The sequence below is a fragment of the Phocoena phocoena genome, chromosome 10 (genome assembly GCF_963924675.1).
Source record: "Phocoena phocoena chromosome 10, mPhoPho1.1, whole genome shotgun sequence".
Lineage (NCBI taxonomy): Eukaryota > Metazoa > Chordata > Mammalia > Artiodactyla > Phocoenidae > Phocoena > Phocoena phocoena.
The window spans coordinates 23442480-23470438 of NC_089228.1; the positions used below are offsets into that span (position 1 = coordinate 23442480).

Below are 27959 nucleotides of genomic sequence, written 5' to 3' on the forward strand. Positions count from 1 at the left end.
CATTCCCCCAGGGTAAAAAATCCAGGACTCCAAACAAAGGAGTGACTCAAAATCTAGCTGATAGTGTTGAGAAAATGAATGATTCTAGTGATTGGGTTACAAACCCTTCTCAATTCTTTGCTTTCAACAAACTTGGAGAAGGATCTGATGGAGTTGTCAGTTGGTAGAGCATTAAAAATAATTTTTGATGATAGATCACCATATAATTTCTGACAAATAACTTGGAAGAGTTTAAAGAATTGAGTGGGGACTTCCCTGGTGGTGCAGTTGTTGAGAATCTGCCTGCCAATGCAGGGGACATGGGTTCGATCCCTGGCCCAGGAGGATCCCACATGCCGCGGAGCACCTGAGCCCGTGCGCCACAACTACCGAGCCTGTGCTCTAGAGTCCGTGAGCCACAACTACTGAAGCCCACGCACCTAGAGCCCATGCTTTGCAACGAGAGAAGTCACCGCAGTGAGAAGCCCGCACACTGCAACGAAGAGTAGCCCCTGCTCGCCGCAACTAGAGAAAGCCTGCGCACAGCAACGAAGACCCAAAGCAGCCAAAAATTAATAAATAAATAAAAAGAATTGAGTGATGTTGCTGTAACAAAACTCTTTCCATTTCCATCTACTTATGTGAACAGTTTTTCAGTACTTACAATTGTGATTAAAAGGGGGAAAAAAGGAGTGAAATTGATGCTGAATTCTGTCTCATTTGGACAATAAGAAATATTCCAGAGTTAATAGGAGAGAAAAGCTCAATCTCATTTAAGATACACACTTCCATTAAAACTTTAATTCTTGTGTTTTGTAATTACTTACCAAAATTTATAATATTTATAATGTGTTTGTTGTTTTGACTAATTAAGTAGAAATAAAAATAATTGTCGTAATAATACAGGTGAGGGATAAATAATGTTCCAGAAACATTTTAGGGGTCACGTGAGCAACAATGTTTGAAGGATATTGCTCAGAAAAACGCTTTCCCTCTGCCTGTATTACTCACAGAATTTCTCTGGGGCTTTGTCTCCTCTTTCCTCCAGCCAGCCTTTGGCTTCTTATCCAGGGTTTGTCTTCACCTTACTTTAGGAGCTCTGCTTACCTATCACACCCCACTCCAACCCCCACCCCAGTGGGGCTCCACCCCTAAGTCAACGACCAGCCTTGCTCATGGGCAGGAGGAGGGGAGTCGATATCATCTTCATAGATTCTCAAACCAAAGATTATCCTTCGGGTATTGTATTCACCTATATTTCTAGGACACATGGTCCTTCTCTGAGTATAGTCAGGATCTCGTATCCAAAGAGGAAAAACGTGCCCTTGTGGCAAGTCCCCCTTGTCAGGATTCTGTGTGACTAAGGGCCATCTTGCTCAGAATACGTGTACCATATCAGGCTGGCTAGACTGGGGGTAAAGCACAACAGAGTCAGGGAAAAGAAGAAAGCCATTCCTAAATTGCAGGATCCTTGTTAAAATGCAGATTCTTGGGCTTTGACAACAAGATCATATGATTTGGCGAGTGTGAGGTAAGGTGCAACCTCCACCAGGTAACTTTGTTGTGTTTTGGCTTTGCACCAGACCTTGAGGATCGTTGCCTTAGAGCCTGGTCCTTGATTCTCGTCTGGGCTTCTCAGATCCATTCTTTTGTTTCTATCCAGGTGCTCCATACTCCAAAGAGTTCAAATGGATCAGTAAATCAGCCAAGGGTAAGTGAGCTGTTAATGTACAAACTTTTATTTTGGTAGTGTATTCCAGCCTGATTATTTACATGCAATGACTCTTGTATATTATACTTAAAATATTACCTCTAATTGGAAGTATAATCAAGCACATAGATGATATCAATAATTGCTATAAATTTGATTGAATTTTTAAGCTCCAGAATACATACGTGAATAGGGAAAATAAATTTATAGAAAAAGAGATATAAATGGTAAACGTATTTTAATTGATATTCTCTAATGAAATATAAAAGTATTATGTGTTAACAATGTAATAATTTTGGTGAAAATCCATGACAAGGTTGTGGTAAAATAGATACGAATGGAGTTAAGACTGTGGATCTGTATCATTCCCACACAATTAATAGGGCTGTACCTGTCCACAATATTTTAAAATTCTGTACTCTTTTAGCCAATAATGCCACACCTATAAACCTACTTAAAGGAAATGCAAAGTTACTAAACTTGTTCACTGTAGAATTATATATTAGTTGTAGACTGTTAGTAGCAGTAAATAAATACAACCGATACAAGTGATTGGAGTAAATTAACTGGAATAGTATACAGTTTTTTAAAATGTTGTCAAAACACATTTAATTTGTCTTGTTTTTTATAGAGGCATAATTGAAGTACAAAACACATTTAATGTTAAAGAGATAATGTTCAGGATAGAATGCTAAATGGATATCCTGTGTGTGTGTGTGAGAGAGAGAGAGACAGACAGACAGAGACAGCGAGAGAGAGAGAAAGGAGAAAGAGAGGTAGGGAAGGAATCTAAAACACGAATACAGTAAGTAAGAAAAAAATAGACAACCATGATGGTGAGATTAAGGGTAATTTTTATTTTCTTGTTTACAGTTTCTTTAGCTTTTAAATTCTTTGCAATGCATGTATCAGTTTAATGATCCCAAACAGCATTGCTTTAAAAACCATATTGAATGAGTATTCCAACTTCTGGACTGCTGGTTTTGAGGAAAAACAGATTTTGCAGTCCACTGGCAACGTATTTGTGGTGTCCATTCCCCTGTTCCCCCAGCCTGTGGACAGCAGCTTGACTGAGAGCTAGACCTACAGGCTGATGTCTCTCTCTCTCTCTCTCTCTCTCTCTCTTTCTCTCTCTCACGCACACACACATGATCAGAGGATATTCTAGTGTGTCCCTCGAGAGCCTACTTCCTTTCCTTTATCCTGAATAATTTAAATGAAGCTGAAGGAAGCTGTTCTTTTCCACGAGCTGATATTAAAAGGTCAAGAGAACCATGCAATGAGTTACTTTCATCTGTTAGTGTTATCATGATTAAACGTCCTCTCTTACATTATTCATTCATTCAACAAATAGTTTTGAGTGCCTATTAAACACTCAGGTAGTCACTTTGATGGAGATGAAGACGTATTCATTTATTCATCTGTTTAGTCAGTCAATAAGTAGTATTTCCTACAGTCCTTACCCAGTGTGTGACAGCCACTGTTCGAGATACTGCAAATACAGTGGGGAAACTAGATAGATACGGAGCCTACCCTAAGGAGCTCATGGTCCACTAGGAGAGAGAGAAAATTTAATAAATAAAAATAATTACAGTTTGCAGTACTTCCACGTAAGAATGCCCAGCGTTGCAACAGAGGCTAGCAGTGGTACTACCTAGATCAGGTAGTCCAGGAAGGCCTCTCTGATCAGAGAACTTGGGTGTGACTAGGAGAACAATAGGAAACCATTCAGGGGTGAGCTGAGTTCCAGGCAGGGTGGGAGAGCACATTCCAACCTGAGACAGGAAAGGATGTGTGGAGCTCTGGGGGTAGGGAAGGTCTCCATGGGATTGTCCTTAGCAGGCTCTGAGGGGGAGTGGGCAGCCTTTTGCCAGGGTAATGAGTTTGGCTGGATCCAACACAGAGTTCTGTGTCCAAGTTTGGGTCTTAATGAGCAGAAGAGTCTATAGACATAAGTTATAAATCAGAGGTCAACAAGCTTTTCCTGTAAAGGGCTAGATAGTAAATATCTTTGGCTTTGCAGGCCTTTGGGGTCTCTGTTGAGACTATTCAACTCTGCCATTGTAAAGGAAAGTAGCCAGAGGTAATACGTAAAAGAATGGGCATCCTTATTTACAGAAACAGGCATGGGTCAGATATGGCCCACAGGCTGTAGTTTGCCAACCCTGGATATAAAAGGAAAAGTTATAAAAATCCTCAGTCATGCTATAGGACATCAGAGAAAGAGAAGATGACTTCCTGTGGTGAGATCTGAGCTGGGCCTCGAAAGATAAGGAGAATTCAAAAATGAGATAGTGGGGGGAAAGAAAATGTAGGCAGAGGGAACGGTAGCGGCCACAGCCCAGAGGCAGCAAAGTCCAGAGCCCACAGGGAGGGAGTTACTAGTTCCGTCTGCCTGGGGAGTGGTGAGGAAGTGTAGCTCTTTTATTCCTCAGCTATTCTGAGGAACCATGAAGTAGCAGGCACTGCACTAGACAGTGGGGGACAGGGATAAAGAATGAATAAGGGATGATCCTAGGAACTCAGATACTTAGAGGGGTTGACAGACACATAAGCAAGTCATCCCACAGTTAACTCAGTTTGAGAAAATCAGGGAAGGCTTCTCAGCAAGGATGAGTCAAGAAATTAACGTTTTTTCCTTCATTGTAATTGTTTTATTTGGTGCTTGAATAGGTCAATATATTCATATGCTAGAAAATTACAGAGGTACCAAAGGATATACTGTGAAAATTCTCTCTCTCAACCTCTATCCCTCAAGCCTACTGAATACTCACCCCACCTCACCCCCAGGACAACAACTGGTTTCTTCTGGATCCTTCCAAAGACCATCTATGCAGATCCAAACAAGTGAGTGTGTTTGGGGTTCTTTGTTTTTCCTCTTGATTACACAGATCATCAGAGCTGAATCTTTAAGTATAAACTTTCCAGAGAGGAGAAAGGCAGTGGAGGTTAAGAGGAAGCATGTGCTTAAAGATAGGGGGAGGAGAGAAGGGGACAGGAGATGGCACAATGCACGGGTTGGCTGCATGGGACAATCCATCTGTGTTGCTGAGCATTAAGTGTGAGGCAGAAAGGTAGGGGAGTCGGATCCTGGCAAGCCTTGATTGCCATGTTGTGGGACACAGATTTAATCTGGTTGGTAGCAGGACTCCAACAAAGAGTTTTAAGTGCAAGAGAGACATGTGCTAATTGGTGTTTTAGGAAGATCATTCTAGCAGCTGGTAGAAAACAGATACACAGGGGAGCCTTGAACACCACCTGGAAAAGTAGATCTTCTTTCCTTCCGTCAGTGAAAGTCAGTGAAGGTTTTTAACTAGGGGAATAGCAATATCAGAGGTATGCTTCAGGCAGATTAATCTATTGACACAGTGTTAGATGAATTCAAACTAAGAGAAAACCAACCAAGTGACAATCTAACTCATCACCAACCCTCAGCAGAAATGTACATTCATTTACTTTTTAACTTTAAGAAAGAAATCTGTGTTAGTAATCTACTGCTGAATAACAAACTACCCTAAAACACAGTGGCTTCGGAGAACCCATGTTTATTATCCCACAGTTAGCGTGGGTCAGGAATCTGGGCATGCCTCAATTGAGTCTTCTGCTTCGGGGTGGCTCACAGCTAGAATCAGAATGTCAGGCAGGACTGGGGTCTCATCTGAAGGCTCAACTGGTGAAGCATTTACTTCCGCACTCACGTCCACGGTTGTCGGCAGGATTCGGTTCCTGGAGGGCTGTTGGGCCTTGGTTCCTTGACATGCGGGTCTCTCCCTGTGGCAGCTTGTTTCATGAAAATGAACGAGGTGAGTGGGCAGTAGAGAGAGTCTGCTGGCAAGACGGACGCTAGACACATTTGTAACCTAATTGCAGAAGTCATGTCCCATCATTTTGCCGTTGGTTAGAAGCAAGTCACTAGCTCCACTTCCACACTCAGGGGCAGGGGGTTACACAAAGGCATGAATACAAAGAGGTGGGGTCGTGGGATGTTGATTTTGAAGCTGTTTACCAGGACAGCATAACGAGGATTGTTCGTGCAAGTATTGCAAACTAGGACGAGGTCTGGAGGAATAAAGCCAGTATTGTTCCTCATCCATGATCTAGTCAGGAAATCATCTTGCTCTCCCCTGGCCTGCTGATTACCACCCTCATTACCATCACTGCCGTACCGCTGTCATGTTTGTCCACTTCTCCTGATGACAAAATGCCGCCCCTCTTGAAGTCAGAGCATCTGGGAGTATTTATATGCAAGCTGTGTGGGGCTGACTCTCCCTGCTGGGGTCGGCTTGTTGTGAAAAGTTTCTTCCCAGCTGCTGCTGCAGGTTATTTATGACATCCATTGACTAAAGGAAACACCTTTAAAAGTGAAGACAAATTCTTCCCTCATCCCTTACTCTTTCCAACAGAACAGACTGGTTGGCTTGGTAAAGACTTGCTTCCACTCCTAGCAGGGCTTTATAGAACCGGTGTGCTAGAGGGGGGCCTACAGCAAGCAACTCAGAGAATGCCTGGAGGAACTCAGAGCTCAGGATCCAGGCTGCGTAAATTGCCGTTCCAAACCAGAGAGAAATTAGTCCCATAGAAATCACAACAGCTACCGTTGTGTGTGCGTACGGTGTGCCAGGGATGGGGTAAGAACCTGACCTTCACTATCTTGTTTTAGTTCACTAACTGAGCAAGGTTAATGCTGTGATCTCCATTTGACAGAGGAGGAAACTGAGACCCAGACATCGAAAAGCTTGCTCACACAGCTAGGAAGTATAGTACTGCGATTCAAACAGTGTTAGTCTGGTTTCGAGCCCTCTTAAATTAGGAACCAGCAATGATTTATCTCTATGAACAGTCATGCTTTGTCTTGAATTACAGAGAGGCCTCGTCAGCTAAGGATACTTTGGGGAGGAGAAGCGGGGGTGGGGAGGGCATCATCTAGAATAAATCAACTTGGAGATCAAAATGCCATTGTAAAGAGTTGGGGGGTGGTTATTAGAAGAGTCTTTAAAAAATAAAAGTAAAAATAAAGAGGAAAAGTTTATTTGGAAAGGAAGTTAGGTCAGGAGTCAGCAAATTTTTTCTGTAAAGGGCCAGATAGTATTTTGGGCTTTGTGGGCAATGAGATCTCTTCTGTGGCTACTCAAGGCTTCAACTGTAGTGTATAAGCAGCCATGGACAATAAGTAAACCAATGGCATTGCTGTGCTCCAATATTTATTTACAAAATCAGGTGGTGAGCCAGATTTGGTCCTCAAGCTATAGTTTGCGGATCCTTGACTGGGGTCATAATTGTAATGTATAGTGATTCTTACAAAAAGCACGAATCATGTGAGGGTTTTTTTGACATCATGTTTCTGACAAAATACATGCTAACATTAATACAGTCGCATCCCTTCCGGTTTGACTTTAGCAGTTTTATCAAAAAGAGAGTTCACCGTGCAAAAATATTTGGGAGCTTCTTCATTTCCTCAGGGCCTCTCACAATCCTTTGATAGCCAAATAATTATCTTTTGAAAACACTAAAACATCATCGTTTGGGATTTTTTCTTCTTCAGGTGTACATTTGTCTCACTCTGCTAGATCCTTCTTTCTACATGACTCAAATAGTTTTCTAACATTTTTTCATCAACTTTGTGAAATCTTGTGCTGTTTGTAAGATTTGCTGTTCACTTTCCAGTAGATTTTCATTGTGTTTGCTTGTTTGTTAGGTGGGCACCCGATGGACAGTTAGGGGAACAGGCTAAGACTATGACCTAGTGAGCAAAATAGATGCTAAGCAAGGAAGGATTTGAGTAGAAACTAATTTTGAAACAGTTGTGTCATTGGTGGATATTTTCCATGTTACCATGATCTCAGCTTCCGTTCACAACTTGCTACCTGCAGGTTCTCACATAATGAATACTCAGGTAATGAAGATCTTCCCCATATGATTTATCCACTTTCTTATGCATACATTATTCTCTTGCATTCAGTTTTCCATTACAGGCATATATCGTTCTATTGCACTTTGCTTTATTTCATTTCACAGTGATTGCATTTCTTACAAGCTGAAGGTTTGTGGCAACCCTGCAACAAACAAGCCCATTGGCTCCATTTTTTCCAACAGCATTTGCTCACTTCGGGTCTTGGTTTCACATTTTGGTGACTCTTGCAATATTTCAAACTTTTTAATTATTATTGTATTTGTTTTGGTGATCTGCAATCAGTGATCTTTGATGTTATCACTATGACTCACTGAAGGCTCAGAGGATGGTTAGCATTTTTTAGCAACAAAGTATTTTTAAATTAAGGTATGTAATTTGTTGTTTTAGACTTAATGCATACTTAGTAGACTACGGTATATTGTAAATACAACTTTTATATGCACTGAGAAAGCAAAAAATCTGTGTGACTTGCTTTATCACAAAACTCATTTTAATGTGGTGGTCTGGGCTTCCCTGGTGGTGCAGTGGTTGAGAGTCCGCCTGCCGATGCAGGGGACACGGGTTCGTGCCCCGGTCCGGGAGGATCCCACATGCCGCGGAGCGGCTGGGCCCGTGAGCCATGGCCGCTGAGCCTGCGCGTCCGGAGCCTGTGCTCCGCAACGGGAGAGGCCCCAACAGTGACAGGCCCACGTACCGCAAAAAAAAAAAAATGTGGTGGTCTGGCACCAAATCCACAATATCTCTGAGGTGTACCTATGTACCTATCATTTTTTGAGCATCTACTCTATAAAAAGTCTCTTTACTTGTACAAATATCCTTCTCTATCTAAACTCTCACTATCTAAGCTCAATAACCAAATAAGTTGAGATAAATTTTCCAATAAAATCCTTGCTACCTAAAACTCAGGAGCCAAATAGCTTCTAGTGGCAGAGCAGGAATGAAGATGCAGATGTAGAGAATGGACTTCAGGACATGTGAGGGGAAAGGGGAATCTGGGACAGAGTGAGAGAGTAGCATTAACATATATACACTACCAAATGTGAAATGGATGGCTAGTGGGAAGCTGCTGCATAGCACAGGGAGATCAGCTCGGTGCTTTGTGAGGACCTAGAGGGGTGAGATAGGGAGAGTGCGAGGGAGGGAATGTGGGGATATATGTATATGCATAGCTGACTCACTTTGTTGTACAGCAGAAACTAACACACCATTGTAAAGCAATTATACTCCAATAAAGATATAAAAGTAAAATAAAATAAAATAGATTTTTAGCAACAAAAAAAAGCATTATATCCCCTGCTATACAAATTGAATATTTTTAGTCTCATAATCCAGTTAATCTTTGACTAGGAAGGAGTATTTTCTGTTTTTTACTCTTTCTTCTAGCAACTTTGAAAAGTCTTTTACTATCCCCACCTTCCAGATGGATATTCTGAGACCCTAAGACAGCACGTTAACTTGCCCAAGGTCTCCTAGCCGATCAGCAGTGAAGTGAAATTCAAAGTCAGGTCCCACTGGCTCTGAAGCCCATGCTCTTTTCTCCACATGCCTTTTAAATATGGAATGCATGTTGCTGAAAGGCTCATCTCTCTGTCTACCACATGGTCAAAGATACAGATTCCTAAGTCCTTTGAATCACACTTCAGCTAATAAGGCTGATTTTCCATCATAAGTAGCCATGCTGCCATTTTTTAAAATCCTGCAGTGCAAATCTAATTGTTAAAAGTAATGCAGGGCTTCCCTGGTGGCGCAGTGGTCGAGGGTCCGTCTGCCGATGCCGGGGACACGGGTTCATGCCCCGGTCCGGGAGGATCCCGCATGCCGCGGAGCGGCTGGGCCCGTGAGCCATGGCCGCTGAGCCTGCGCGTCCGGAGCCTGTGCTCCATGACGGGAGAGGCCACAACAGTGAGAGGCCCGCGTACCACAAAAAAAAAAAAAAAAAAAAAGTAATGCAGTTACAGCACATTTCCCCTGTTTATTATCGAAGTGGTTCTCACACTGTGGTCCCAGAGCAGCAACGTCAGCATCACTGGGAAACGTGTTAGGCATGCAGATCTCAAGGCCCACCCCTGACAAATGGAATCAGAAACTCTGGGCCTGTCAATCTGTCCTTGCACAAATCCTCCCAGTGATTCTAATGCACAGAGTTGAGAACCACTGAATTATAGGATGCGTGACAATGGTCTCTGCTGATTCTTGCAATAAGAACCAGATCATATGAGTGCCAGAAGTCCCGGTGGTTTTTAGACTGTCTTAAAGCTCTGAGTAGCGCTCCCGTTTCCCTTTTCATCATCCATTCATTCATCTGACAAATACTGCGCCCCTACCCTGCATGAGATAATAAGCTGGGAACAAGGTGGAGAAGAAAACGCACACGGCCCTAGTCTCCCTTGGGTTTATAACCAGATGTGGGAGACAGACTGAATTCCCTACAGCGTAATGGTGCCGGGAGAGGTCAACACAGGGTGCTGAGGGCAAGGGTTCACTAATCCAATCCCGCAAGTCAAGGAGAATTTCCAGAACAAATGACTCAAGAGGATAGGAGTCCAGAACTTTCTGAGGCCTAGTGCTGTGGGAGGTTGTTCTCGCTCTCCCTCAGGCCCACAGCCTGCTTGAAGCAGCTTCAGATGGAGTAAGGGAGGGCGGGGGGAGCACTCAACCTGTTGCTTCCAACTTGTTGCAACATTTATCTCCGGCACGCATTAAAAACATATGGAAGGTCAAAGCTCCATGTGTTTGCTTGGTAGGGGAGCAGAAAATTGGAAAAGCAAATATGCATACCTCCCCGATCCCAACTGTTGGACTCTTATTGCCAATTTACGTAATTTCCTGTGCTTATTTCAGAATAGTCAGGAGGGCAGGAGGCATTGTGAACACCATAACTAGGTCATTTAGACTAGCAGCTGCTGGCACACTCCCCTCTTTCTTGATTTAAAAAAAAAAAAATTCCAGTGGAATTTGAGGGGAAAGCATCTTTGGGGAAAGGAATGAATAGTCTCTTCTCAAGAGAAAACAGTTTAGATTCAACACGCCATTCACAAAACAGATTCCCACTTATTCATTCAGCAAAAGTGCTTTGTGTGACTTTTAGGCACTGACAGTGGAGGTGGGTGCTGGTGACATGACAAGTCCAAGGAGGCACCCGACTTCAAGGAGCTTAGAGGACAGACATGGAACAGGACATTAAAAAGGTCACATTTAATAAGAATGTGGGCTTCCCTGGTGGCGCAGTGGTTGAGAGTCCGCCTGCCGATGCAGGGGACACGGGTTCGTGCCCTGGTCCGGGAAGATCCCACATGCCGTGGAGCGGCTGGGCCCGTGAGCCATGGCCGCTGAGCCTGCACGTCCAGAGCCTGTGCAAAAAAAAAAAAAAAAAAAAAAGGAATGTGCGAGTACAACTGAAGATTGTTAAACTGGTGAAATAATTTCTATGCCGATTGGTGAATGGTATAAGTTTCTTTCTGTAATCCAGAGATGCCCAGGGCCTGCACAGGACCTGGAGTGGCGTTGCAGTACCCACCTGCCGCTCTGGGTATGGGGAACAGCTAGCAAGACAAGGGACTTGGGAGGTGCCACTGTTGTCAGAGGTTCTCCTGACCACATGGGAAGCTCTGGAATCCACAAACACGCTCCACCTGAATGTGCAGGTAGCGTTCCTCACCAAAACAAAACAGGCCAGTGGTGGTACCTCACCACTATTGATGTAACGGGGAAGTTGTTGGAAAACATCAATGCGGATTCCTCTGTCAAATCATAGCCCAGAAGGGACACATTTAGCGAGTGGCGTCCACATCAAAGATCACACCACACCAACTATTTTGAAAATTCAGGTGACATACTGTGTGAGTTTATTTTATTTTTTTTCCTTTGATAGCATCCTTCTTTTTTATTGGAGTACAGCTGATTTACAGTGTTGTGTTAGTTTCTGCTGTACAGCAGAGTCAGTTATGCATATACATATATCCACTCTTTCTTTTCCCATATAGGTCATTACAGAGAATTGAAGAGAGTTCCCTGTTCTTATTAGTTATCCGTTTTATATCTAGTAGTATGTGTATGTCAATACCAATTGTGTGATTTTTAAATAAATTACATACTATTTGATTCCACTGACACTACATTCTCGAAATGACAAAATTACAGAGATGGAAAACAAATTCATGCTTGCAAGAATTGGTGAAGAAATCAACTGACTCTTACTATAAAAGGGAAGAACACAAGAGACCTTTGTGGTGCTGGAACAGTCCTGTGCCTTGACTGTGGCGGTAGTTAAGTGAATCTACACATGTGGTATAATTGCATAAAGCTACACGCAGCTCTTTCGCCTCCTCGCTTCCAAGGTGACCAAGAAAAGAAGGAACAGTGGTTGTACCATAAAGGGCCGCAGCCATGTGCAGCCTATTCGCCGCACCAGCTGTGCCCGTTGTGTGCCCAAGGATAAGGCCATTAAGAAGTTCATCATTCGGAACATCGTAGAGGCCACAGCCGTCAGGGACATTTCCGAAGCGAGTGTTTTCGACGCCTGTGTGCTTCCCAAGCTGTATGTGAAACTGCATTACTGCGTGAGTTGTGCCATTCACAGCAAGGTAGTCAGGAATCGTTCTTGGGAAGCCCGGAAGGACCAAACACCTCCACCCCGATTTAGACCTGTGGGTGCTGCCCTACGACCTCCACCGAAGCCCGTGTAAAGAGCTAAGTCCTTAAAGACTAAAGAAATACTGTTCCCTGGGAAGAAAATAAAGTAGAAATTATACTTTAAAAAAAAAGCTACACACACATACACACATACTCTCTACCCACAAACTGTCTGCTCGCGGGACAGAATTCCAGGGCAGTGGGTTTTGGGAATTGGTCGCTTAAATAAATTTGAGTCTCTGGATTATTTTTATTTTTTCTTTCAAAGTAATTTCCAAAGTGCATTGACTGGTGAAATCTAAAAAAGTTCTGTGAATTGCACCAATACCAGTGCCCTGGCTTTGATTTTGTACTGGAGTTTGGTAGCATGTTACCATGGGAGGGAACTCTAAGAAGGGGACACAGGCTTCTCTGTATTATTTTTGCAACTTCCTGTGAATCTATAATTATTTCAAAATAGTTTTTAAGAAGTAACTTCGAAATTACTGGAGAAATTTGTACTGCGATATATCACTCAGTAAGTACATTTGTTCAGTGTATATTTTAATTTATGTAGAGAAATACAGGGTGCTATCAAGTGAATTGTGTCCCCGTCAAAGTTCACATGTTGAAGCCCTAAGGGTATTTGGAGATGTGGCCTTTGGGAGGGAATTAGGTTTGTATGAGGTCATGAGGGTGGATCCCCCATGATGAGATTAGTGCCCTTATTAGAAGAAACCAGAGAGCTCGCTCTTGCTTTCTCCATCACGTGAGGACACAGTGAGAAGGTGCCTGTCTGCAAGCCAGGAAAAGGGTTCTCACCAGAACCCAACCATGCTGGCACCCTGATCTTGGACTTCTAGCCTCCAGAACTGTGAGAAAATTAATTTCTGTTGCTTACGCTACCCAATATGCTATTTTTTATAGCATCCCTAGCTAACTAAGACAAAGGGAGATGATTATTCATTTCTTGCATCCATTTGTTCATTGATTCATTACCCAGCAGTGATTACGTATTTTGATTGTCTCCTCTGGTCCTTGGGACGTAAAACAAGGGGTCCAGTATGGTCATGATACCCACAGAGAGCTTCCCTGGGCAGAGCAGGACTCTGAGGGAAAGTGCAGCAGGAAGGATGGATCAAGGCCCTGAAGTGGGACAAGGCACATGGAACAAAAGGAATCCACCCTGGATGGAGCAGAGAGCAGAGGGTTGAGGGAGATGAAAAGAGGCCGAGGAGGCGGACAGGGGTCAGATAGCACAGGGCGTTTGGGGTCTGTGACTCTAGTCATGGGGTCACTTGACTCCATGTCTTGATTTGCTTGGGATAACCTCTGTATATATCCGTTGCCCTGGCATAATTTCTACTGCACTCACTTTTACTTTTAGGAATGTCTTTCTTTGGATGATAGCACTCCCCTTGCACTTGAGTCACGGTTTGGATTGCACCATGTCCTGAGGATGATGGGCAATCCTTTGCAGGGTTTTTAGCCAGAGTGTTAGGGTCTCATTTTTATTTTAGAACAACCTTCCCAGCTTCAGGGACTAGAGAATATTGCTGAAAGGAAAAACAAGATGACCTGAAGGTACGTGCTTAGTTCTCTACAAAGGAAGAAAAAACAATGGGGGAGGGAAGAGGACTGCCAGGGGCTTGACAACCTAATAGAATCTTTGTGCTAAACTTCAAGCCCATCACCTTAAGGTGGCGGTTAGGATGGCCACACCCAGCCACCGCAGGGGTTTTATTGTTTACTTCCCACCCACCTCCACCTCCCCAGCCCTCCCAACCCCCATCTCCTAACCCCCTTCCTCTTCCAACCCTCTCACCTCCCATACTCACCCCTAGATAAAAATCCACCTGACAAAGGACAACCATGGAAGAGGGAGCAGGCAGCAAACAGGATTCACCGTGTGGGACCAGGTCCTTTATTGCCTTCGGATGCCTTGCTCTGTCTTTAGACCCGGAACTAAGGAGCTGGCAGCATTCCACGCGGACACCCACACTGTAGAGTCAAAACAGCTCTGTCCATCTCTGCACCTGAATTTCCCTCTGCAACATGGCCAGAATCCAATCTTTAGGATAGATGTATCAATGCTTGAAATTATTATTTTGAGCAGAGATTTCCTGCAGGGTTAAAAAATTAGACTTTCTCCCAATTTCTCCTGTGCTTTCTAACATTAAGTAAAGGGCCCCATCCTCTATCTCAAACAAGGCTTTGCTTCCTTTGTTTCAGAACTTTCTAAAGATCAGTGACGTTTCTCGAAGAGATTCTTCTTTCACTCCTTTTCCTCTTACCTCCCTCGCCAATCCCATTACCTTTTTTACTTGCCAACCACGAGAGGTGTTATCTTTTGGTGATTTTTAAACTTAGCTCCCAATTGCTCTCTATAACCGTATCCACAAACCCTGTTCTTACAGTACAGTATTAGTTACAGTACAATATTCCTTATTACACCAAGCACTATTAAAAACGAAACATGACTAACTTTCCATCTTTAATTTAAAATTAAAACTTTTCTTTTAGTGTAAAACTGAAGTGGTCCCTGTCTCTTTAAGTCAGATCAATCATCCCAAATGTGGACTGGAGTTTGTATTGGCATGATCCTGAAAAGAGAATTATTTCCCGACCTTGCCAGGGAGAGACAGCTTTCAGGCTATTTGCTAGAGAAGGTAATTTTGATGTAAACTGACATTTCTCAGATGCCCATCTTGGAAAGATTCAATGTGAAACCCCAAATTTCTGGCATCTGAAACCTCTTCCCAACTGCCAGCCCTGGGCAGAGATAAAAGAATGTGGATGAGCAGCAGGCAGATGGGATTACAACAAGAAGCCTTTTCTCTGAGCCCAGGGAGATGAGCTGGGGAAGGGGTCAGGGAGGGGGAGTGGGGGGAAGCAGCACTTTGCAGTGAGAGAATCAACAAAAAAGACACTTTCTTGGCTTTTCATTGAGAGGGCCTATTTCCCCTGTTTTCCAGCCCATTTTGAGCACCATTCATTGAGAGGCTCCTTTCTTCTCAAGTCTTTTATCCCGGGATGCTGAGAGGTTTCCCGTGTCTTTCTCCCAGAGAGGATTCTCCCACACTCTGGCACAGCCGCCAGCAGCCGCCCTGCACAGCTCACCACTTGCTGGGTTCTGCTGCTTTCTAGTTGGCTTCAAAAACTGTTTTGCGTTGTTTCTTCTTACACTCTTAATACCAGACATTTAAAAGTTTGCAAAGATGATCTCAAAAAGTAGGGACAAATCAAGGGCTTTTTCCCCTTCTTTTTCTTGCTTCTTTTGCTCTTTGGGGGAGGATGCAGTAGGGTTGAGATAGGGAAAACTTGGTTTCATTCATTCTTGATCTATTTTATTTTCTTATATCTTTCACATCTGAGAATTGGAGTTATCTTTTTTTTTCTTTAATACCGGACATCAAAAGGAAAGCCATCGAACACTCTCGCCGTCAGGTTTTTAAGATTTCTAATATGGACGTGGGCTTGACAAACAGGTCCAGGATGAATAATGACAACAGAAACTCCTTCCCTACATCTAGCTGCTTAAATGCAAGTCCCAGCTCCACTGCCTCTGAGCTGTGTAACCTTGCTCAAGTTACTTAACCTCCCTGTTTACTCCTTCAGTAAAATTGGGATAATAATAGCACACATCTCATAGCATTGTTATGTGGATTAATTGAGGTACGGTCTACTAGATGCCCAATAAATATTCACTTTTATGTTCACTATATAACTATACCTTTATTTTTCATATATATGTATACCTATATGTGTGTGTATATATATATGTACATATACAGCTTACATATTTCCTTCTGGGCAAAGACTGATTACCTTTCATTTTTCTAATAATTTTTCTAATAAGCAGAAAGCTGGGTACCCTTGCATCCAAGGCCGGTTCACATCTTCATTTTAGTGTTTGCCCCTACCTGAGACCCTTTGGCAGGAAAAGGCCCCAGACAGCAATGCTCATGGGACAGAATTCCAGGGCAATGGGTTTTGGGAATTGGTCGCTTAAATAAATATGAGTCTCCGGATTCTTTTTATTTTTTCTTTCAAAGGAATTTCCAAAGTAAAATTGGCTAGAAAAAAAAATCCCAAAGCCCCTGTACATACTTCTGTCATTGCCCTGAAGAATGACTGGAAAGCCATGGGGGTGGGGGTGGGGGGTCTGGTTCTACTGTCACCGGAGCCCTGGTCCCTTCCTCAGGATCCCAAGGTCATTCAAGGTCAGGTGGACCCCCAAGAGGCTTATGATCCTCCACACCCAAATCCAAACACCCCTCTTGGGGGAGAATGGATTGTCCCAATCCCTGCTCGTGGGTTTTCCAATGTCCCAATTTTATGCTTGTTGTTAGGACTTATAAAAGCTTACTGGGTTTGTTTTGAAGACAAGGGAAAAAATAACATTACGCTATTTTAAATGCCTGCAACTATTTCAAATATGACCCAAGGCAGTAAAAATGCCATATTTCCCAAACCACAAACCCCACTCCTTGTTAAAATCCAATTGCCATCTGAGTGTGGGATGAAGAGTCAGGATGCCAAACCCTGAGTATCACACATGTGATCTTTCTTTGGGGGAAATCCTGTGAAATACGGCTGTGTCCACGACTTTCATTTCTGCGTCTCACAGCCGAAGTTCCTAAAACTGCTGAAAAACCATACTCCAGAGGTACAGCTTCTAGACCCCACTACAGCTTGATCTGAAGGAACAGGGCTTGGTGGAGAATGAAAAGGGAATGCAAATCAGTTCTGAGAGCTCTCCTTTGAGATATCAGAGATGGCAAAACACAGGTCAGTGTAAAAGCGGCTCCCAGGGTTTTCCGGCTGTTTCCCTCTGGTGCTCAGAACACAGGGACGGTTTCTGGTTCATTTTAGGGTGAGCCATGCCAAACTCAGTGTCTGACACCGAGCGCCTAGCAGACCTTTGTTGAATGAATGATCTATTTAAAGAATGAGGCCTAAAAGGGAAACAGAACTTGCATAACTCGCTTTATTTTTACTCTGTGTAAGTGAGTGGACTGTTTTATGTTAACTGCATAGTTTAAAATTTAAACACAATATTTGTGCCTACATAAATAGTTGGAAAAGGTAAAATGTCATAACACTGGGTGTTTGTTATTAAAGTTGGAGCTTGCCTTTGGATTATGACAACTTGATTTAAAACAAGGAATGGATTGTTCCTTACTCTACGTACTCTAAATTTCAGTATTTTGCAGCATCAAGTCTTCCTTTGGGATATAAACAGATGGTGACAAAGGGTAGGTGTCTTGTGGAGAAATTGCATCTGAGCACTGCTGTTTCTGGGTGATTGAAGGTAGGGCAGAGAAAAGCTGACCCCAGACCCAGGATAGAGCGACTCTGATGACAAACCCATCCAACCTACGATGTCCCAGAGAAAAACCAGCCACTTCTCCCCAAGTTCCAGCAGTGCAAGATTTGAACGTGACTAGGCAGTTATCATAGAGAACAGAGAGGTGACATTTTTCCCCTTGGCTTTTTAAAAATTGAGGTATAATTGACATACAAGATTATGTTAGTTTTGGGTGTCCAATACAATGGTTCAGTATTTTTAGATATTGCAAAATGATTACCACAATAAACCTAATTAACATCTGTCACCATACATAGTTACAGAATTGTTTTTTCTTACAATGAAGACTTTTAAGATCTCTCATAGCAACTTGCAAACATTCAATACGGTATCATTAACTATATAGTTACCACGCAGTACATCACATCCCTGACTTCTTACTTTCTGGCTGGGAGTTTGTACCTTTTGACTCCCCTTGACTTTTTAATTAAAAAGTCAAGGATATATGTACAGGAGTTGTATGACCTTTGTCTCAATGTAAGAGGATAGCTTTCTCTCTCAGCCTCAGCACCCGCACCAAAACACACACACACACACACACACACACACACACACACACACACACGCACACACACGGCCTCTCTAGTATCACCCCTGTGATTATCATAGAGCAATAAGGTTTGGGGGTGACACAGGTTGTCCTCCATTCTGGGGGGCCTGGAATTCTCAGAAAGCCCCCACTGTGTTTGTGGAGTCACATGCTACGTTATCATGGGCCTCTGGTTCATGAGCTGCCTCTGTGATCACTGCCTATCAAGCGACATGGCTGAGATGTGCTATTTCCTTAACACTGAGAAAGTTTTATCGAGTCAAAACAGAAAACCAAATAACCCAAAAGTTCAAAGGGAAGAGACTTTCAGAAGAGTCAGACCAAGTTCAGATTCCAGCCTACCACTTGCGGCCTCTATGGCTTTAGGCAAGTCACTTGCTCTTTTGAACCTCCCTCTATTGCTTCATAAGTAAAAATAGAAATAAGAGGACCTTCCCCATGGAGTTATGAGGCCTGGATGAGATCATCAGGTAAAGCCCTTGGCAAATTGCAAGGCACACAGGAAGGGCTCAAGGAAGGTTTACAACAAATCCATCAATAAGACGTATTCAACTAAAATTCAGGGTCTACCCCAGGATGGCAGCAGTGGAATTTTCTGCAAAAGCAGCATTGCAAAGGGAGGTGCCCAGCCTGCTTCCATCCAGGAGGAGGGGTCGATGATCTTCTGTCAACAATCAAACCCCAAGAAGAAAGTGCCTAATGCAACCTGCCCAAGGCTTCCTCTCCCGGCTCAGCTGGTTCCCAATTAACACCTTATTATTGGCTTGCACACCTGGGGTGTGACCTTATCCTCCACCAGCCAGCCTTTAACCCTGTCCTGGACTTCTCCTGTCGGGTGTGCCAAGCTGAGTAAGAGTTTCCTCACTGGACGGATGAAACTGGGGAAAGGGCCAGATTCAGGAATTTTAGAACACTCAGTCTAGAATCCTTCACACTTCCTTTGACATGGGCCTTTTGGCAATCTGCTGAAGACCGCTTCTCAGAATAACGTATTGAAATGCATAAGACAAGATACATTGGATTATGAAAGACAAAAATATATTAAGACACTGTTTATTTTTAAGAAGTTGTGAAAAAATAATGCATGAGCTTCTTTTCTTTTTTTCTTTTTCTTTTTTTTCTTTTGCAGTACGCGGGCCTCTCACTGTCGTGGCCTCTCCCGTTGCGGAGCACAGGCTCCGGACGCGCAGGCTCAGCGGCCATGGCTCACGGGCCCGGCCGCTCTGCGGCATGTGGGATCTTCCCGGACCGGGGCACGAACCCGTGTCCCCTGCAACCACTGCGCCACCAGGGAACCCCTGCATGAGCTTCTTTAGTAACACGCTGAATAACATGATCTAGCAGACAGTCTAGAAATCCATTATAATTCTGAAGGAGCAATGAGGGAAAATGCTATTTCAATACCCCAACCACAACTGTGATACGATCTGAAAAGTCCTGTCATTTCTACTGGTGGCAGAGTCACAAGAATTACCACGTGAGTGTGGTTTGTTCCCTAAGTCATAAGGAGAGGAAATGTTCAATTTCAGTCAGAGGTGGTCAGAAATTAACACCCATTTTTTTCCCATCCAAGTTCATCCAGGTTAGGAACCCCTGACTGAGATGTTTCCAAACTTCCATCTCTTTCAAGCCCTGGAACCAGGGCCAACCTTCCCACCAGGCATAGTAGACTAAAGTAGCCTAAAGCCCAGGACTTCTTTAAGGGCTAGTAAAAATGTTGTAATTTTCATTTCTTTAGAGATCAATAGAAAAAAGAAGGTAATAAGAATGGATATATGATAATGAACCCATCCATCTTTACACAGCTGCAGTCTTAAGGATGATTTTTACTGTATTTTTTAGGGAGGAGGGGGCCTGCAGAGGCCGAAGTGCCTAGGGCGCTTGGGAGTCATAATGCAGCCCTTCCTGGGAACTGGTGGTGTTTCCTCAGGACGCCCTGTCTTTGAAACTCGAAGTGGAAAACGAGCCATGCCAGGGAGATAAGTCATATTGTTGCTTTGGCAACCCCTCACCCACCTAATAGTGCCCGCTGGGAAGCTGTTTTCCCCCTGCAGGAGTTGTGTGGGTCAAAGTGTCCAGAAAGATTCATCTTTTTCCCACTTCCTAGTACGGTCACCCAGTTGTCCTCGTTTGCCTGGGACTTTCCCAGTTAGCATTGAAAGTCCTGCGTCCCAGGAAACCCTCCAGTCCTGTGCAAACCAGGATAGCTTGTCACCCTACTTCCAAGGTCAGCAGTCCAGGAAACTTCTGTGGCATAAATGGGATTATCTGCCGTGGGTCCCCCTTCCAGTCCCAGCTTCAGCGAGAGGAAAATGCAAACCCAAAAGACAATCAACAGCACTGAGCTTTACCCGCTGTCATATTCATGCCCCAAGTAACCTATCTCCCCATCCCCAAATAATCTTATTGCTTTAATACAAAAAATAATAAAAACGAAAAGGCCCGCAACCTCAACAAGAAGATAAGCCCTCCTGACGTATTTTCCCTTAGCTGGAAGCTAGGCAGGTACTGGTAAATTGTGTTTTCATATGATACAGGATGACATCAGTGCAGAAAAAGGAAAAAAATTTCCTCCACCCCCAGCCTCATCCCCAGGCCTTCTTTGCAAAAGTAGCCAACATGAACACTTTCTTATAGATCCCCTCCCAGAAAGATTCGGAGTCAGTCTCACATCAAGTTTGCCTAATTCCAAAGTCTGTATTTCTAACCACTTAACAGCCCAGCTCCACCACGTACTGGTTGGTTGGCAGTGGGTCACTTCTAGGTACTTTAGTTTCTGCCTCTGTATAGAACAGGAATAATGAGGAACCCTACCCAGAGGGATGGTCCATGTGAAGTGGTTAGGAAAGTACTGAGTGGTCCATGAAGATGGTTAACGATCACAGCAGTAATGGTAATACAGTCATCATTGCTGTTGTGTGTCTCTCGGCCTTTCTCTCCCCTTACGTCGGGTAGCCTGTGGCCCAGGAAAGTGGAGTGGTCCAGAACAGGACAGCGTGTAGCCTTTCTGGCAGGTGGATGGTGGGGAGTCCTAGGGATTTATGCTTCGTCCTTGAAAGCAGTGAACCCACCATCCCTCGGTGTCCTCGGAGAGCCTGTGTATCGAGAGGCACATGGTTTCTTCTAGACGCATGCTGTCCATGTCCAGTATGGGAGGCACTAGCCACAAGTGGCTATTTAAATTTAAGTTAATTTAAATTTCAGTGCCTCACCCGCACCAGCCACAACCCAAGCGCTCCATCGCTGTATGTGGCCAGTGTCTGCCATGTTGGACAATGCAGGTTCCAAGCACGTCCACCGTTGCAGAACGTTCAGCTGGATGGTGCTGTTCTAGGGCCCTCCCTTGTCCTAGGACTTAGAAATAGACAGCGCTCTAGGGTGGGGTGGGGGAACACGCAAAAGCCTCGTCCCTTCTGTTGTATTGTTTCAACCTCTGTAGAGAGGGTTCTACCCCAAGTCCGTGAACAGACTTCACGAGATATATGAATAGAGGAGTATATAATACACTGTTAGACATATTTCCGTCCTTCTTGAAGCACAAGTAGACATAATACATTCCTACGTTGCTTCTTGCTTCTTCCAGGCCATAGCAATCACTTCTGTTGGCTCAGAGCCCACCTGCAACCTCCAGCCCCCAGAAGTTTCACGCATGTTGCCGTATGTGTGTTTATCCACATGTAGCTGCCTTTACATGTCCCCTGGTATTTGGTATGGACTCGTCCCTGGTCTGGTCTAAAACCGTGGGACCCCCAGTCCCAGGCGCTGGTGCACAGGCCGGCTGTCTGGGGAAGACTCTCGATCCTCCTCTCTTGTGCTTTCGCTCAGGAAGTTCCATTGCTCATCTCTACCTCTCCTTCCTGCCTCCCTTCCCTCCTTTCTTCCCGAATCCAGTCTTTATTATGTCCCGGTGCTGGACTTCAAGAATTAAAAAATAAAAAGGCTTGGTCTCTGCACTCAAATAGTTTACAGACTAGGAGCAAAAAGCAAAAAAAAAAAAAAAAAAAAAAAAATGACGATGATAACAGTTTACATTTATTGGAAGGTTTCTGTGTATCAGACTGTGCTAAATATGTTATAAATAGTTATATACTAACCTCTTTAATCTTCACAGTAACCCCCTCAGATAGGTATTTTTATTATCCCCATTGTATAGAAGAGGAAACTGAGGCACAGAGAAGTTAAATAATATACCTAAAGTCACAAAGGTAATAAATGGTAGAACCAGAATTTGGACAAAGGCAGCCTAGCTGGAAGCCTGTGCTTTAACTACAACACCTACTACCCCTTTAACGTAGACCAGTAGCTCCTATCTGTGACTGACTTTACAACCCCAAGAAATATTTTTGGATGTTACAGTTTGGGAAAAGAAAGGTACTGCTGGCATTAAGTGAGTAGAGGCCAGAGATGCTGCTACACATCCCGCAGTGCACAGGACAGCTGCACAACAGGGAATGCTCCAGCCTGAAATGTCAATAGTGCTGAAGTTGAGAAAACCTAACATAGACTAATCATTGAATATAAAGGATCTGATAAGGATCTGTACGTGTGCATCCTTCAACAAAGAATTCAGAAATTGATTTTCCCATTGTTATTATTATTTTCATTGGTTTCATTTTTATTAAAGAAGAGAATGAAAAGATTTTCAAGCATGTCTCTCAGATACGTGTAACCTGATCCCCCAAATCCAAGAACCCAAATGCTGTTACTTAAATATAAGACGTTGAGCAGTGAAAGAAGATGGATTAACTGCTGGTCAGCCCTGTCCACTCCCAACGATCAGCCCCCACTGGGAGGTTGCAAACCCCGGGCCCCAGGTTTCCACGCACATCCTCCTGGTCCGGCACTTGCTGGGTCTCCTGAGTGCCCTTCTGTGCATCACCTTCGGAAATAATTATCCACTCTGGACCCATGCCAATTACATTCTCCCATGGCTGCTTGTTAGCAGAAGAGCATGGGGAGGCGGGCTGGTTGGCATCCGTCTCCTGTTCATCTCATCTGGGCTTCTGCGTCTCAGCAAATGGAGCTTTTTCTCAGGATGCCCACAGCTGCATTCCCAGCCCAGTCAGCCAAACATTCCTGGCCTCACCAGCAGGCTGACCATCCCATTTATAAGAAAAAGGGAAAGAGACAGTTTCCGGAAAGGGCTTGTCTGAAGGTTATCCTCCCTGACGCTGAGAAATGTCTTGTCTGGAGAGTTCTATTTGGCTGCTGGCTCCAGGCCAGGGAATGGCAGTCTAGGCTGGATCCACCCATCAGCTTGAAGAATGCAAGTGAGGAAGATGGTCCTAGAGATGATACGGACAAACATTTCTCTAAGTATATTCCATGGAGCACTCATTCGGGGAAATTTTAAAGATCTTAAGAGTAAAACTTGCTGTGTGCAGAAGAGTTTGGGAATCCCTGAGTTAAAGAGCGCTAGATGCGTAACTCTTCAGAGCCTTGAATATGTTAATGTACATTTTGCATGTCTGACAGAGGAACATAGCATGCAGTGTTTTCTCATATTATTTGACCATATGTCTTAGTTTGAATTCTCCCAAAAACAATGACAAACACTTGAGTTCAGTTTATTTCTGAGTTGATTCCAGCGATGAAAAGCGAAGAAGTGGGGAGCATGAAACAGGGAAAGAACAAGATGCATTAAGGAGCTGATTGCAATTATGAGCAGTTGGAACTCAGTGTTGCTGGAGAACATCTGAGGAACCATATAAAATGTGCCTCAAAATCGTCCCACTAAAGATCAAGGCTACTAGGGCTCCCTTTCCCTACTGGCTGAAGGTTGTCCAAGGGGGGTTAGAGGCCCTGCACTTCCTGGGTTGCACCTGCGTACTGGCAGAGCAGCCCACCACAGTTTTAGGGAAGGTTCTAAGGCAACAAAGCAAAGAGACACGGAGGGAAACACTTGACGTGGAACTCTGGCAACGTGCATGGAACTTTCCACACAGCTGCCCTGAGCTAAGGTGGGCCAGAGGGATGTGGTGTGACACACAAGTCTGCTCACCACAAAAGTCTTTATTTTCCTTCTAGAACAACTCAGATTGATACACACAGGAGGAAAGCTTGCTCTAACCTGATCCCTTTAAATGACAAGTGAGGGATAGAGATTCAGACGGAGTGTGACTTGTCCAATGTATGTCACAATTTTCCAAGAGAGGCTTACTGTGTTTCTGACTCCTCATCTATAAAACTGGACTTTTTACAGCACCTTCCTCCACAGTGAATGCATGTATCATGTGCTTAGTACAGCGCCTGGCACATAGTAATGGCTCAATAAAATTTGCCCCAAATTGAGAATGATCGTACACAGATGATGTACTACCATCTTACCATGCTCACACCATGCTTGTGGAAGGATGTGGTCCCTCAGTTCAGGAAGCTTACATTCTTAAAATGAACAAGGTCTGAATCATTCCCCCAACAAATAGATTTAAAAACCTGCACTGTGGTGGATGGTGCGAGTATAATGGTAAATAAAGTAGAAGTGGTCCCCTCCTCCATGGAGCTGACAGCCTGGTAGAGAAGAGAGGAATTAAACAGATAATCCAGTAACTAATGAATTATCGGGTTGGCCAAAAAGTGCATTTGGGTTTTTCTTAGACCTTCCAGAAAAAAAAACTCAGACAAACTTTTTGGCCAACCCAATTCTTCAGATATGATGGTGGTTTTAAAAGAATATTATCTATGCTGTAAGTTTACCTTCTGCACAACCTTTGGCTCCACCTACACACATAAATGTCAGCCCAGCTGCATCCCCAGGGGTTGCTAGGGTGACACCAACCAAGTTAAAAAATGAAGAACTGTGTCTCCATAACACCCACAATCCCAAGTCAGTTTGGTAAGAAAAAGAATTAAGCTTGTATCTGACATTATTGCCATCCCTCATCTTCCATCCTATACCCAAAGGAGAGTGGCTTGTCTTTTTCCCCATTCTGGGACAATATCAGCAGGAAAAATAATAGAAGAGCCTGAGAAAAAAGTGTTGGCTCTTTCATAAAAATATTTAACATTATCATTACAATAGCTACCATTTGTTAAGCATCGACTCACATGCCATTTCTTAGGGCACTTTCTATATTAATCGTTTAACATTCAACAGTATTGTTTAAGTACCTACTAGCTGCCAGGCTCTAAACAAAACAGACAAAAATCCCTACCCTCTTGGGGCTCACAGTGTAGTTGGGGGAGGAAGACAGTACACATAGCAAGTAAGTAAATTAATGGTATGTTAGTGTATCAGGTAGCTTTTGCTGCATAACAAACCACCCCAAATCTCAATAGCTTAAGTCTGTAACCATTTCTGTATTTCCTGATTCTGCGGATCAGTGATTTAGGTTGGTTGCTTCTCTCAGCTGGGCTTGCTCATGGGTCTGGCTGGCTTGCAGCTAAGGGTTCAGTCATCTGGGGTCAGCTGAAGCAAACTAGCTCATTCTGGCACATGTGTCTCTTCCATCCCGCCTGCAGACTAGCCCCAGCAAGTTCTCATGGCTAGGCAGACATGCAAAGGGGAACATTCCAATTCTGCAGAAGGAAAAATGAAAAGGCACGCACACTGCTCAAGTCTCTGCTTGCATCCTAGTTACTAATATACCATTGACCAAAGAAAGTCACATGACAGAGCCCAGACTCAGTGAAGAGGACCGCAAAGTGACAGGGCCAAAGATGCCGATTCAGGGAAGCCATTAGTTGGGACGATTACGTAAATCACTTTGCCATAAGTGCTTCAGAAATAAAGGTATTAAGTGCTACAGAAACAAAGCAGGCTTAATGAGATAGAGAGTGCTGAGGCCTTGAAATTTTAAATAGGAAGATAAACGTAGTCCCCCTTGGGAAGGTGACATTCGGGAAAGATTTGTTTCTTTGGGAATTACTATATACTAGCATCATTTCTAATTCTCACAATAAAAACACACATTATAAAATTTTACCCCCTCTTTACAAATGTAGAAATTGAAGCTCAGTGTGGTTAAGTGATCCCAAGATTTCATAACTAGTAAGTGGTTATAACATTAAATAGGACCCAAACCGGCATAGGCCCAAAAAAAGGTGGCTCAGGGACTGATTGGCTTACAAAATTGAAAAAGTCATCAATAGATACATCAATAGAAAAATACATGGATAGAAAGTGTGTCTTTCAGTTATGCTTGGAGTCAGGCCTCAGATTCTGTCACTAGGACCTCATTTATCTCTCTCTGTCTCTGTCTCTCTGTCTCTGTCTCTCTCTGTCTCTCTGTCTCTGTCTCTGTCTGTCTCTCTCTGTCTCTCTCCGCCTCTCTCTGTCTCTCTCCGCCTCTCTGTCTCTGTCTCCCTCTGTCTCTCTGTCTCTGTCTCTGTCTCTCTGTCTGTCTCTCTCTGTCTCTCTCCGCCTCTCTCTGTCTCTCTCCGCCTCTCTCTCTCTGTCTCTCTGTCTCTCTCTCTCTCTCTGTCTCTCTCTCTCTGTCTCTGTCTCTCTTCCTGAGCCAGCTTCCTCTGTCTGTTTCCATTCTTGGACAGTCTCCCCTGGGTGGCAGGATGGCCACCAGCAGTTTCTTCCAATCTCAAGTCCAGGAGGAAACAATGAGTCTCTTTTCTGGCAGTGCCCACAGAAGTTTAGAGATTCACTCCAGTTGGACCAGTTTTGATCCCCAGCATCACTGACCATTCACAGTGGCCAGTAGAAACTGATGTGAAACTGCCTTATGCCCCACCCAGGGGTGTGTACCCCACCCAGGAGGCAGACTGTCATATTGACAACTAGGCAACATGATAGGTGTTTGACAAGTGTAAAATGGACGAATGAATAAGTAAACAGATCTCAGCGCGAGCTTAGTAACTTGACATACGTGCATGTATAGTCTACACAAGCCTATCTTCTTACCAAATAATGTCTAAAACCCCTCACTTCTTTACAATAAATGATAGTAACTTTTATAGTGCCTTGCTCTACCCCAATACACACCTCCCACCTTTATGGATATCAAACAGCCGGACAAGAATTGTTGATTTAACTCTGCAGTGCACAGAAGTGGCTGATGGAGCACCTATGGCACAGAGAAGGCACTCACTTTATCTGGAGTCACACAGCAGGCCAGTCCTGGAGCCAGAAAACAGCCAAGTCTGATTTCCAAAGGCAACCAAGCCAATGGCAGAAACTCAATGTGTTCTTCTCTGAAGGATAAAACAAGTGAACTGTAGAAGAGCGTTCAGAAAAACCAAGGGTGAGATTCTCTAAAAGAAGTGCCAGTATGAAAAATTTTTCACCATCATCCTAACGAAAGCCCTCTTATATGGGTAATATAAGTCCTCAACTGCTTTTCTGAATCTCATCACTGATGGTTTCGCAGAATGTATCCTTTGAAAATTTGCTTTGCGTTGCATTTAAATATATATAATAAAATTTGAGATCATGATGTGACCCAAAGGGACATATGTTATTCGGATTAATTCAGGTCAACAAGCATGCATTGAGCTCCTACATTGTGCCCGGAGCTGTGCTCTTCTGTGATAATACAGAGATACATAAAGCTCAAGTGATCTATGAGAATCAGACACGTGCAGTGTCTAACCCTCAGCGGCATAGTCACAGCTGACGTTTATTGAACTCTATGTACTGGGCATTTTACTAAGCACTTGACATACATTATCTCATAGAATCCCCAGAACAACCCTGTAGGTAGGTATTATTATCCTCACGCTTCAGATTAGGAAACTGAGACACAGAGAGGTTAAGTAACTTGCCCAGGGTCACTCAGCTAGGAAGAGGCAGAGAGAGGTGAATCAAACCCAGGCAGTCTGACTCCAGAGCCTGTGCATCCACCCCTCACCTACAACAATGCTTCCCTCTAATTTG

General features: G+C 43.8%; 1 protein-coding gene across 1 annotated transcript; it reads left to right on the forward strand.

Annotated features, from left to right (window-relative positions):
• The first annotated feature begins 5484 nt into the window (after positions 1-5484).
• On the forward strand, positions 5485-12286 carry LOC136129531 (small ribosomal subunit protein eS26-like). The gene is made up of 2 exons (XM_065885895.1): positions 5485-5493; positions 11939-12286. Exons 1-2 carry the CDS (start codon positions 5485-5487, stop codon positions 12284-12286), a joined length of 357 nt encoding a protein of 118 aa, XP_065741967.1.
• Positions 12287-27959: the final 15673 nt, after the last annotated feature.